This window comes from Megascapheus bottae, chromosome 12, assembly GCF_031878675.1.
Source record: "Megascapheus bottae isolate mThoBot1 chromosome 12, mThoBot2.hap1, whole genome shotgun sequence".
NCBI classification, from domain to species: Eukaryota; Metazoa; Chordata; class Mammalia; order Rodentia; family Geomyidae; genus Megascapheus; species Megascapheus bottae.
Genome location: NC_143520.1, coordinates 36,010,918 through 36,024,161, shown reverse-complemented (window position 1 = coordinate 36,024,161; position 13,244 = coordinate 36,010,918). Strand labels below are relative to the sequence as shown.

General features: G+C 34.6%; 1 protein-coding gene across 1 annotated transcript in view; it reads right to left on the bottom strand.

Moving 5' to 3' along the window:
- The window catches only part of Lrp1b (LDL receptor related protein 1B), a 1,652,823-nt gene that overhangs the window by 836,486 nt on the left and 803,093 nt on the right, over positions 1 to 13,244 (bottom strand). Inside the window, exon 6 of the mRNA XM_090342868.1 lies at positions 7,661 to 7,918. Coding sequence (XP_090198994.1) covers positions 7,661 to 7,918 — 258 coding nt within the window. The remainder of the gene's footprint in view (positions 1 to 7,660; positions 7,919 to 13,244) is intronic.

Genomic DNA, 13,244 nt, shown 5'->3' with positions numbered 1-13,244 from the left:
GGACCAAGAATCACAACAAATCAGAGCAAGGCTGGATAAGTGGGACTGCATTAAACTGCAGAGCTTTTGTATGTCAAAGGACATAGCTAGTAAACTAATCAGGAAGCCTACAGAGTGGGAGAAGATCTTCACCAACCAAACAACGGACAAAGGCCTCATATCTAAAATATATCAACAACTCAAAAAATTGAATCACTCCAAAACTAACCTCCAAAGTAACAACCATCCCATTAAAAAATGGGCCAAAGACTTAAAGAGAGTCTTCTCTGAAGAAGAAACAAAAATGGCCTATAGACACATGAAGAAATGCTCAACATCTCTGGTCATAAAAGAAATGCAAATCAAAACAACTCTAAGATTCCACCTCACTCCAGCTAGAATGGCCAGGATCAGGAAAACGAATGACAACAGATGCTGGAGGGGATGTGACCAGGAGGGATCACTACTACACTGTTGGTGGGAGTGCAAACTCGTTCAACCACTATGGAAAGCAGTGTGGCAGTGCCTCAAAAGGCTAAACATAGAACTCCCCTATGACCCAGCAATTCCACTACTTGGCATTTACCCAACCACCCAGAAACAAGGACATACTAAACCCACTAGCACAACAATGTTCATTGCAGCACTATTCACCATAGCAAAGATATGGAACCAACCTAGATGTCCCTCAGTTGATGAGTGGATCAACAAGTTGTGGTATTTGTACACAATGGAATTCTATGCTGCTGTCAGAAAGAATGACATGGCCCCATTTGTTAGGAAGTGGAAAGACTTAGAAAAAATCATATTAAGTGAAGTAAGCCAGACTCAAAGGAACTTAGGCTCAATGGTTTCCCTCATTCGTCTGCTCTACTAGCAGAGATTTGCAATAGAGCAAAATCTTGATACATAAGGACATATAATGTGAAGCTAATTGAAAGGACCTCCAGGATAGTGAAACAAAAGCCATATAATGAATGATTGTTGTCCTTAATGTACTATGTTGTCTCTCATCTCCTTTGCTGTCCCTTGGTTATCTCATATTGGTATAGTATCTCACTTTGTTATCTGATATATTGAATTTATTTGTATTTGGATATTTGAAATTTGATAGGGAAGGGGGGAAAACCAAGACGGGTGGGGGGTGTGGGGGGGGGAGGGAAACGGGTACCAAGACATGTGAAAGGGTATCAATATATGTGAATTAATGCACCTTCTATCTGGCAAATACCATGTAACCCTTTTACTAATTACAATAAAAAAAAGTACAAATTGTATATTGTCAGGTCTCAAGGGTAGGCTATTAAACTTAATGGGAAACATTTTCATGACTCAGCAAATAAAATGAGAAAACAAAGTGAAATGGAGGAAGAAGCATAATATCACTTTCTGGTGGAACTTGAGAATTGTTTATGGATTGAAAAGACAAGGTCAGTCAGTGGCAGCTTTACTGAAAAGCCTGATTATGAAATTTACTTTTATCCTAAAAAGAGTATGAAAATACAAAACTTTTTAACTGTTTAAAGCAGTAGAGTATTATTTTATTAGATAAGGTTTGAAAGCTAAGTCCAAATGGAGTGAAAAACTTCACTGGTAACCATGAAAAAATAAATTAAACAGTGTAATATGACTTTTGTTATTGGGATGAAGACAATTGTAGAAGAAATCACCTAAAAATTCAATAATCAACCAGACGACTGGTGAATAAAGTATGCCAAGTTTCTGTGGTGATTACTATATTACTGCATCATTGTATTGAATGATATCCATCATTTCATATTTAGTAATTATCTTCTAAAATTACTTGAAATTAGTATTTCCATTATCCCAATATATTTTCCTCAAATTGTGATTATATTCATAATAAGAAAATAGACTAGTTATTGGGAAGATATTTTGAAGCAGTAAAGGCTAGGAAAACTGTAGGCAGGAATTTGTCTAGTTTGATATTTGAGAAATGAGAAAGATTGTTATAATTATCTATTGAGACCAAAACAAAAATCCATCTTATGAAATTAGAAAAAAAATATTTTACCTTGAAATGATTTAGTGTCTGCATTATGTAATATCGTGTGATTACAACATGTTAACCCATAGAATTAGAAACATAAAATAAACATTTAGTAGATATTCTCCTTTAAAAGGTAGTGACTGTTTGGACTATTAACTCAAAGAAACAGTGAAATTAATGTAAAACAGAAGTAAACTGGAAACATAAAAACAAACAAGTCTGGATTTGATTTTATCAATATATCCAAACATTCAATGGAAAGTGAGGAAAAATAAAGGAGTGAATTCCGGAAAGAGTGAGTACATGAAGAATAAATAAATGATTCTAATTTTGGCCAGACATAATCTACCAGACTTGAGCTAAAGACATGAACATTTCAAACTCATTAGATCCATAATTAGAATCTTTAAAGTGGCCTTCAAATTATTCAGAATATTGAGGCATCATATATAGTAACAGAATGAAAGTGTTCAGTCTTCATCCAGAATATTACTCAGGCTCTGAATCATAATCTTTAATAAAAGCTTAACTCAGAAAATATCATTTTCTGTGGCCAGGAGATTGGCCTAGTGGTAGAGTGATTTACTAGAATGCATGAAGACCCAGGTTTGATCCTATGGTACCACATACATAGAAAAAGCAAAATGTGGTGATATGGCTCAAACGGTAGAGCTCTAGATTTGAGAAAGTCAAAGGATAGAGCTAAGTCCTGTTAATTCAAGCCCCAGAACTGGAAAATATAACAACAACAACAACAATAAATAAAAAGAAAATATAATTTTCTGTCTTTTTCTCATTTCAATGCGATTTCCTGAGGAAATGGGGAAATTACCATTCCATTTCTCTTCAAGAAAAAACTGAGGGGGCCGGGAGTTTGGCTTAGTGGTAGAGTGCTTGCCTAGCATGCACGAAGACCCGGGTTCAATTCCTCGGTACCACATACATAGAAAAAAGCCAGAAATGGTGCTGAGGCTCAAGTGGTAGAGCACTAACCTTGAGAAAGTCCAAGGACAGTGCTCAGGCCCTGAGCTCAAGCCCATGATTGGCAAAAAAAAAGAAAAAAGAAAAAACTGAGGACATAATTAGTTTCTAGATATGTGTTCTGTGTAATTTTCAAATTCTGTTGCCTTCTATACATTTTAATCACTTTCCCTTTTTGAGAGAACGTGATTATCTCAGCTTCTGTAACTAGTGGCCCTAAGGCTAAAGAGTGTGTGTGTGTGTGTGTGTGTGTGTGTGTGTGTGTGTGTGTGTGTGTGTGTGTGTATGTGTGAAAGACACAGAGACAGAGACAGAATCAGAGATAGTGAAACAGAAACTCTTTTTTTAATATATTTTAATTGTAATTAATAGAAAGGTTACATTATATTTACCAAATAGAAGGTGCATTAAATCATATACATTGATACTCTTTCTCATGTCTTGGTCCCCATTTCATCCCCCCCACCCCCATCCCTCATCTTGTTTTCCCCCTCCCCTATCCAATTTCAAATAACCAAATATATCCAGTATATCAGATAACAAAGTGAGATACTGTAATAATATGAGATAACCAAGGGACATTAAAAGAGAAGAGAGATAGCATAGTACATTAAGGACAACAATCACTCATTATATGGCTTTTGTTTCTATATCCTAGAGGTCCTTTCAGGTAGCATCATATTACATGGCCTTTATGTATCTAGGTTTTGCTCTATTGTAAGTCTCTGCTATGAGAGCCCAAGGTTTCTACTGATTATGACAAATGAGGGAAACTATTGAGCCTATGTTCCCTTGAGTCTGGCTTACTTCAGTTAATATGAGGAAGCCTACAGAATGGGAGAAGATCTTCACTAACCATACAATGGACAAAGGCCTCATATCTAAAATGTATCAACAGCTCAAAAAATTGAATCACTCCAAAACTAATCTCCAAAGAAACAACCATTCCATTAAAAGATTGGCCAAAGACTTAAAGAGACTCTTCTTTGAAGAAGAAATAAAAATGGACTATAGACACACGAATAAATGCTCAACATCTCTGGTCATAAAAGAAACAACTCTAAGATTCCACCTCACTCCAGTTAGAATGGCCAGGATCAAGAAAACTAATAACAACAGATGCTGGAGGGGATGTGACCAGGAGGGATCACTACTACACTGTTGGTGGGAGTGAAAACTCATTCAAACACTATGGAAAGCAGTATGGCAGTTCCTCAAAAGACTAAGCATAGAGCTCCCCTATGACCCAGCAATTCCATTACTTGGCATTTACCCAATCATCCAGAAACCAGGACATACTAAATCCACCAGCACAACAATGTTCATTGCAGCACTATTTACCATAGCAAAGATATGGAACCAACCTTGATGTCCTTCAGTTGATGAATGGATCAACAAGATGTGGTATTTGTACACAATGGAATTCTATGCTGCTGTCAGAAAGAATGACATCGCCCCATTTCTTAGGAAATGGAAAGACAGAGAGAAACTCTTTAGGAAAAGTTGTGATGCCTGATACAAACCCAAACTATTGTATCTTGTGAGTTAATACCTAGCTTTCAAGAGTCTCAATTTTTCAATCATTAGTGTCGATATTACACATCTCTTGTATGAAATGATTTCACACATTGCACAATTCATGACATATTATTTGGGATAGATTTTTCTCTCTAGTCTAAGACAACCATCAGAATAACAATAATGAGAAGAAACCAAACAATATAAGGTTCATCTTTTAGCTATTTATCTTTGCCTACTACATATAAGTATGCAGTTGAAATTGCCTGTTAAACAACAGGTAGTCCATAATTTTTTTACTAATTCCACAAAGATGTAAAGAAGTAATTTAAGAAGCTGGAAAAGACAAAGAATATGTGATAAGATTTTGAATATTGTAATAAAATGTTTACTATCATATTATTAACCCAAGTTTTAAATTCAAGCCAGTAAAAGCTGCCATAGATTATTTTGGAGTAATCATTAAAATTTAATATTTAAAATATTTCTTGGTATTGGGATGTAACAAAGCACTTGTCTAGCACTTGCTAAGTAAGTTCAATTCTCATTACCCCCAAAGTTATTTTCTTTAAAAAAAGTCTTTTTAGGTGAATTCAAATCAAAGCACCTAAAATTTCTGTGAGTAAAACATGCAGAAATAATCTATGCAGCAGTAGGTAGTGGTGATCTTCAACCGATTTCTATCAGTCCATTTATTTACTGAAATGGTATGACAGAGTTTTTAGGTAAGTCTATATGTGAGGAATATTCAAACTTCATTAACAACTGAAAAATTGCCATGGTAAATGTGGAACGAATCATTTCCAATGGTAGTTGTTCTGAGACACATTGATAAAAATGCATAGGTTTTAACCTGGCAGAGGAACCTGGCCTTGCTCATTACTGTCTCCCCCATTTGTTGTTGTGTTATTTGTACATATTTAAGCACATTTTACTAAAGCAATTATGAAAGTTCATATTTTAAACTCCACAAAGTTATTTACTGAACTTGAATCCTCATTGAACAATTTAAAGAGAATTTATAAAAACACCTTAAAATGATATGTGTAATAGAGTTTTATTCATCCATCAGGAATAATAATATATTATTGGCACCAAAACTGATGGATCTGGAAAAAGTCATATTGATTAAGGAAAGTAAACAAGGCTTAGAAAAACAAAGGGTGTATGCTTTCACTCATACTTGTATCATATACCTAAAGTCTAAATAAATACATAGAGTAAAATGCACTAAGGAATCAAAACAAATTATATTATGTATGAGACATGAGAGTGAAATTCTATGGTGTAACTACATATATATATATTTTTTAATTTTTAATTTTTATTTTTGTAACTATGTTCTTCAACTCTGGACCTGGATGTTGTCCCTGAGTGCTTTAGCTCAAGGCTCGTTTTCTATTACTTGAAGCACAGTTCTTCTTCTGGCTTTCTTGTGGTTAATTGGAGATAAGAGTCTCACAGTCTTTCCTGTCCCAGCTGCCTGTGAACCACAATCCTCAGTTCTTAATGGCTTGAATAGCTGGGATTGTGGGCATGAGCCACCAGTGTCTGGCAGTGTAACAATATTGAACAATTAAATCTTTAACAAAATTGTTATTAGGAAGCATGTTAATGGACAAATGAGAGAAGGAAAGGAATGGTGGAAGAATATAATACAATCAGAATCAGTGTAAACATGAGAACATAGGATTAGGAAAACTCATTGGACTAGAAAGGGGTAGGGAGAAGGTAGGGAAATGAAGGGGGTTACAAATCAAGATGCACTGCATACGTAAAGAATAATACAACTATTTGAACATAACTGAAAATGCACATTGTAACATTCCCAGGGCATTTTTTGGTTCATGGTAAATATTCAATATTTCAGTAAATTGATTAACCAAAAGAGAGCCTTCATTTGATTTTCCATAACTTGTTTTGTAGCGCTAATGTACTCATCTGAGTTACAAATTATTTTGTACAAATAGTCTAAATTGCAATTACTTAACTTTGAATGAATTTGCTAAATAATGTTTTGCTCAAGTGCATACCAAAGAAATGATTACTACTATTATTAAATATGGAGATAAACATTATTCAAATGAGCTTGAAAATAATGTTACCTGTGTAGGGAATAGTCTAGCTATTTGACCTCTCAATATTTCATTTGCTTGGGAAAAATGTGTTTGAAATAGTTCAGGGAATAATTAATGTGGTAAAGAAAGAGTTCCTACTTTTCAATTAATTTTCAAAGCCTGGCTAAGCCAATGATTTAACTACACCATAGGCAGTGTACTTTTGTTATCACTAGAGTTACTAGAGTAAAATTGTAAGAAATCACTTTTCTATAGACTACCTGAAGTAGTAAACATTCACTGTTCTCATTATGATGTGTGATTAATTTTAAGAAGGTCTTTCAATTTTTTTAATATTAAGAGAGTTTTAAGTGTTTATACTAAATATAAATGTTTCTTTAGACTTACAAAAACAAATTTTGGTACTCCTGTGTGGAAGATGGATGGGAAAAGCAGGAGAGTGAATAGAGGTGTTGTGTGTGAATACATATATTGAGTTGATTTTAGTTTATGGCATAATGCAGGAACTGAGGATAGTTATTTGTCAAATTTCTGACATGGAAAATCAAAATTAATAACAAATAATAGTTATTTTAAAGAAATAAATGTGTAATAACTCGAGTTTCTTTAGCCAAAACAGGACAAATGGATAGGTATCACTGATTGGTGCATTGTAAACCTAATAGATTTGAAGGTATGTCAAAGAAATACTACATGCACTGTGTTGGAGATCATGCACTGTATTTTTTAATTTAAAAAAAATCTTCACTATCACATTGTAAACCACCATGCTGTGAAAAACTCACAATTCTAAAAGGTGATACATAATAAGAACTAAAAAAAATTAACTCTGTGACATATTACTTACATAATTATTAAACATGTACATATGAATAATGCAATATTATAAAGAATAGCATTATTTAAGTGAACTCATCATTACATATATAGCTGTCTGCCATTAATGGAAAATATCTAATGGGACAACATCCAGGCCCAGAGTTCAAGACCACACCAAAAATTAATTAATTAATTAATTAATAAAATAGGCTTTCTGTAGCTGGTAAATGAAATCCATAAAGGGTGATAGATATTACTGAATTAAAATACTTACTGTGGAAGGATTGAACAATATTGATTGTCCACTCATCTGTTAATCTTCCTGTTTTTGTTATATGGACACATTTGAGTTGATTTGAAGACTCTCTTGATTCAATCCAACATATCATTTCTTCATTGTAAATAAAATCCAGAGTATGAATTTCATTTTTACTGGCGGAGTTCATACTGGTCATTTTACTTCCGTTAAGAAATAAAACTTCTATTGTTTTAGATGTTGCAATTAATAGCATAGGTGGACTATCTGTAGGTTCTGGAAGAAAACATTGAAGAATGAGTTAAGTAAAAATGCAACCTTTTTGTATTTTCTGATTCTCATTGATGGTAAATAGGAAAGTGCTGTTAGCTAATTTTCTAGCAATGACGAGTAATCTGTAACCCTCCATGTTTTGCTTTTATATTTATCTATTTATCTGTATATTTGTTTATGTAAATGTATAGGTCAGAACTCAGTTCTCTGGATAAGTATTTCAAAGCTCAGATTTGCAAAGAGAGTGACCACTGTGACTGACTCAAAAGACCAAATAATCATACATTGTCATAGTTTTGGGTTATGATTACTGAGACATTTTCTTATACATTTCTTTGCTAAAGTCAGGAAGGCAATATTCTACATGTAAGAATGGTTGGAATTAATGCTCACAAACTGACACTGAATTTAAACATGGTTTTAAATCAACTTTAAGATACTGAAAATGTAAAAAAAAATCCTTAGGTTTAAAAAAATCCTTCAAAATCCTTTAAAAATATCTTTACTTATTCAAAACCATGCAGCTTTCCTGGAGTAACTATCCAGTGGAGTTTGATGAACACATATTAGTTGCACATTTTTAATAGGATATTGAAAGATAAAAGCTCTCATATAGGGGCTAGGAGTTTGGCCTAGTGGTAGAGTGCTTGCTAGCATGCACTCGAAGACCCAGGTTCGATTCTTGGTACCACATACATAGAAAAAAGCTGGAAGTGGTGCTGAGGCTCAAGTGGTAGAGCTCTAGCCTTGAGAAAGCCCAAGGACAGTGCTCAGGCCCTGAGCTCAAGCCCAGGACTGGCAAAAATAAATAAATAAAAATAAATAAAAAATAAAAAAGATCTCATATAAACTTAGCATTGCCATAGTACTGTGTATATAATTATGTTTAGAGGATCTCTTCTACTAATGAAGGAACAGAAAATATTGGTATCTACAATTTATGTATATTTATCATGAGCCTATCCAACATATCAATAAATCAGTTTGATTTGTGGACAAATGTATTAGTTATTTCACAATTTCCCACTAACTCCTGCTACCATAACTTGCCTCAAGCTTCCCTCATTTCTCACCTACATATTCTAATGACCCTCTTACTGGCTTCCTTATTTCTATTAATGCTCTCCTTGTCTTGATGAATTCATTATACAAGGAAAGATTATGCCATTGCAACAGAAGGTAGATCAAATCACTCCTATACTCATTCCCTCAGAGGGCTCTCACTGCAGGAAAAATAAAAGTACAATCCCACCTATGATCAATACCTTAATGTAATTTGCTTCATTTCACTCACACCTGTGTGAGCCAAAACCTCGGGCACTCTACTGCTAGGAGCCTTTGGCAAGTCAGCAAGAGTGGGGATACCCAGCTGAGACACAGAAAGGTACACAGCCAATAACGGCCCTGTGCCTCCACTGGAAATCAGGTATGCACTCTGCCCTAGTATGGAAAAACAAAAAGAGCAAGGACAGCAACCCCTAGTCGGTGCTGGAAACTGTAGGGCATAGGAAGATGCCCTACCCTACTGCAGAAATTTCCAATGTGCACATCCTCAGCTGGGCCTGGCCTCTAGGAACAGGGCCGACAAAAAATCAGTTGAGCTTGCTGGCTGAGACCCAGGTGTACAACTGTATACAACCTTTGCGAACTTGTGGGCACATCAGCAAAGGCTGTACTCTCAAACCCAGAATCAGGGTCTACATTGGTGCTATTTAAATAAGATGCAAGTGTGGACACAGCCAGCAACTGCACATCACCACTGGGAACCACTGGAGACCAGTGGGTAAGTAAGCAATAGCTGCCACTCCTATTGGGAATTGAGAACATTCCTTGACTAACTGCAGAAAAACTAAAAGAGAACAGCTAAAAGACCATGATCCCATTTGCAATAGCATGAAAAGAATAAAATATTTAGGAATTAGTTAACCAAATATAAAAAGGAATATTTAATGAAAACTATAAAAAGCCTAAAGAAAGAAATCAAAGAGGGTACCAGGACATGGAAAGATATCCCATGCTCATGCATAGGAAGAACCAACATAGTGAAAAATGGCTACAATGTCAAATTTGATATACACTTTAAATGCAATCCCCATCAAAATTCCAAAGACATTTTTTACTGAAGTAGAAAGTGTAATCCAAAGGTTCATATGGAACAATAAAAGACCTAGAATAGCCAAAACAATTCTAGGCAAAAAGAGTAATGCAGGAGGTATTACAATACCAGACTTCAAAATCTACTATAGAGCCATAAAACAAAACCAGCATGCTATTGGCACAAAAACAGACCAGAAGATCAATAGAACAGAATAGAGGAAACAGAAATAAAACCACATACCTATAGTCGACTTATATTCGACAAAGGAGCCAGAGATATACAGTGGAATAAACACAGCTTCTTCAATTATTGGTGATGGGAAAACTGGGCAGCCACATGCAGAAAACTAAAAATTGATCCGAGCCTGTTGCCACACATGAACACTAAGTCAAAATGGACTGAAGACCATGATATCAGACCCAAAGTCTGAAACTGCTATATTACAGAGTAGGAAAGACACTGGAACTCATAGACACAGGCAAAACTTTCTTGGACAGAGTCCCAGGATCACAACAGATTGGAGAAAGACTTGACAACTGGGACTACCTAAAAATAAAAATGTTTCTGAACAGACAAAGACATAGCTACTAAATTAGAAAGACAGCCAACCAACTGGGAAATGATATTTACCAATAATACATTAGACAAATGTTTAATATTCATTATCTACAGGGAACTCAAGAAACTAATCTCCCCCAAGCCCAACAAAACAATCAGTAAGTGGGCAAGGGAACTAAAGAGAAACTTATCCAAAGAAGGGGTCAAAATTGCAGAAAAGCATATGAGAAAATGCTCATCATCCATGGTCATAAAGGAAATGCAAATAAAAGCAACCCAAAGGTACCACCTTACCCCAATCAAAATGGCCAATATTCTGAACTCAGATAACAACAAATGCTGGCGGGGATGTGGAGAAAGAGGAAACCTATTGCTCTGCTGGTGGGAATGTAAAATATTACAAACACTCTGGAAGGCAGTTTGGAGGTTTCTCAAAAAAACTAAAAATAGACCCTTTCTGTGATTCAGCCATACACTCCCAGGCATCCAACCTGAACATCATAACCCAGTATATGATGAGGACACTTGCTCATTCATATGCATCTCTGCATTCTTCACAATAGCCAACTTTTGAAAACAACCCAGATGCCCCACTACAGATAAATGGATACCAAAAATGTGGTACATATATACGATGGAATTCTACCAAACATGATAGGGAAGTGGATGAAACTAGAGCAAATCATGCTGAGTGAGATAAGCCAAGACCAAAGAAACAAAAGGTGAATGTTCTCCTTGATAGGTATATATTAGATCCAAACAGTTTGAGTGATGACTCAATACTTGGTACTCAAAGTCATTGAGATGAACTTGGAGATAAAAATATAAATAATAGATATTTAAATCTACAATGGGACACATATTCTATAGACATATTGATATATTACATAGACAATATATATCTATGACATACAAACTCAGCTTAATTTTAATTTTATTCTTAAACGTTTGCATCAGTGATTGCTTATAGAGGTTTCCTTCTTGCATATTTGTTTGTTAAACTTGATATGTGGTGAAATATAATGTGAAAATTTCAGTGTTAGGCACCAGGAATTTGACCTAGTGGTAGAGTGCTTGCCTAGCATGCACAAAGACCCGGCTTCAATTACTCAGTACCAAATACATATAAAAAAAGCCAGAAGTGGTGCTGTGGCTCAAGTGGTAGAGTTCTAACATTGAGAAAGCCCAACGGCAGTGCTCGGGCCCTGAGCTCAAGGCCCAAGAGTGGCAAAAAAAAATACAGTGTTAAGAAAATATTTTTGGAAGCAATGCCATTGCTTAATCCCTTCATTTGAAAACTAAAATGAACTACAGCAATACTACATTTCATTCAATATGAATCACAGCTTGAAGTTTCTTCTTTTCAAAGTTTTAGGCAAGTTCACATTGAGCCACCATTTCTGGTTTAACTATTAGTCATACTTGAGTATACCATAACTATTGTTTGGAGAAATGTGAGAATAAGAAATTATTTTGAAATTCCTTTGAGAGTAGTCAATGCAGCCAGCATTTATTGACAAAATTTATTAATTTTTAAATGACCAAGTTTAAACCTGTAAAGAAACAGAAAAGGAACTGAGATCTCAAAGATTTACCAATAACCATGATTTGATTTAGTAAGATAATTTTAAAACCACAAAGAAAAGATGTATATAATGTTCATGATGAAATTGATGTCATGATTATGTATCCTGCTTGTTATTAACTGCATCTCACCTTAGAAAAATAAGTCCATGTAATCTTGTGTGGGAGGACACTGAACCTCAGGAAATCAGGTACTAATAATACAAATCTTCTACCTACTTCATGAGTCAGGTCAGCATAAGCATGGCAAACACTGCCATTTGTTTCTAACTGTCCTTCATCTGATCATCACTGTATATCATCATCTCAGATTTCTACATGACCACTGACATTCACCTTTATCTTGATTAATAAGAATGAAAGCCTGGCAAGAATAATTGTGATGTTTTAATTTTGGGTCACTTTTGAGTGAAAAGATATTTTTTCCTAAAGGAAGAGTTGGAGAAATACATTAGCTATCTTCTGTGGTAGAGACACCAGAATCCTTATTTTGTGAGAAGGCACTAAAGCACAAAAACATGCTCACACAACACTGTGTCTCAGAGAACCAAGTCTTACATTAAAGAAAACTCTATAACAGGCTGTGAATAATCCAAATAATATAATAGTAAATTATAGATCAATGTAATTCAAATTGTATGGAAAATATAGGTCAAATTAATTCAACAGAAACAAAGCATCAAGTTAATTCAATGGTCTTTTATTCATTTATTTTATGTTTGTAATATTATATTAGATTAATTGTTAATATTATCCTCATTTATTTTAAGAAACTAAGCTATGCAGAAGTAACATATATTGCTTAAGATTATATAGCTACTTTATGTAAGGAACTATATTTGATCTCTTTGACTACTATAAAAGTTGGGAAAGTAACTTTAAAATAAATTGTACAGGTCATTGGATGTCAAGATGATAGACAGTTTTAATTTGAGGCTGCAATGGGAAGCCAGTGTTGATTCTAGAAATAGATTATAATGTGATAAAAATTGCACTTTAACAATGTTGAGTCAGAATTCATATAAGATATTCTAAAGTGTTACCATGATATAGTAAAAAAGAATAAGTAAAATGTAGTGGAGAATATAC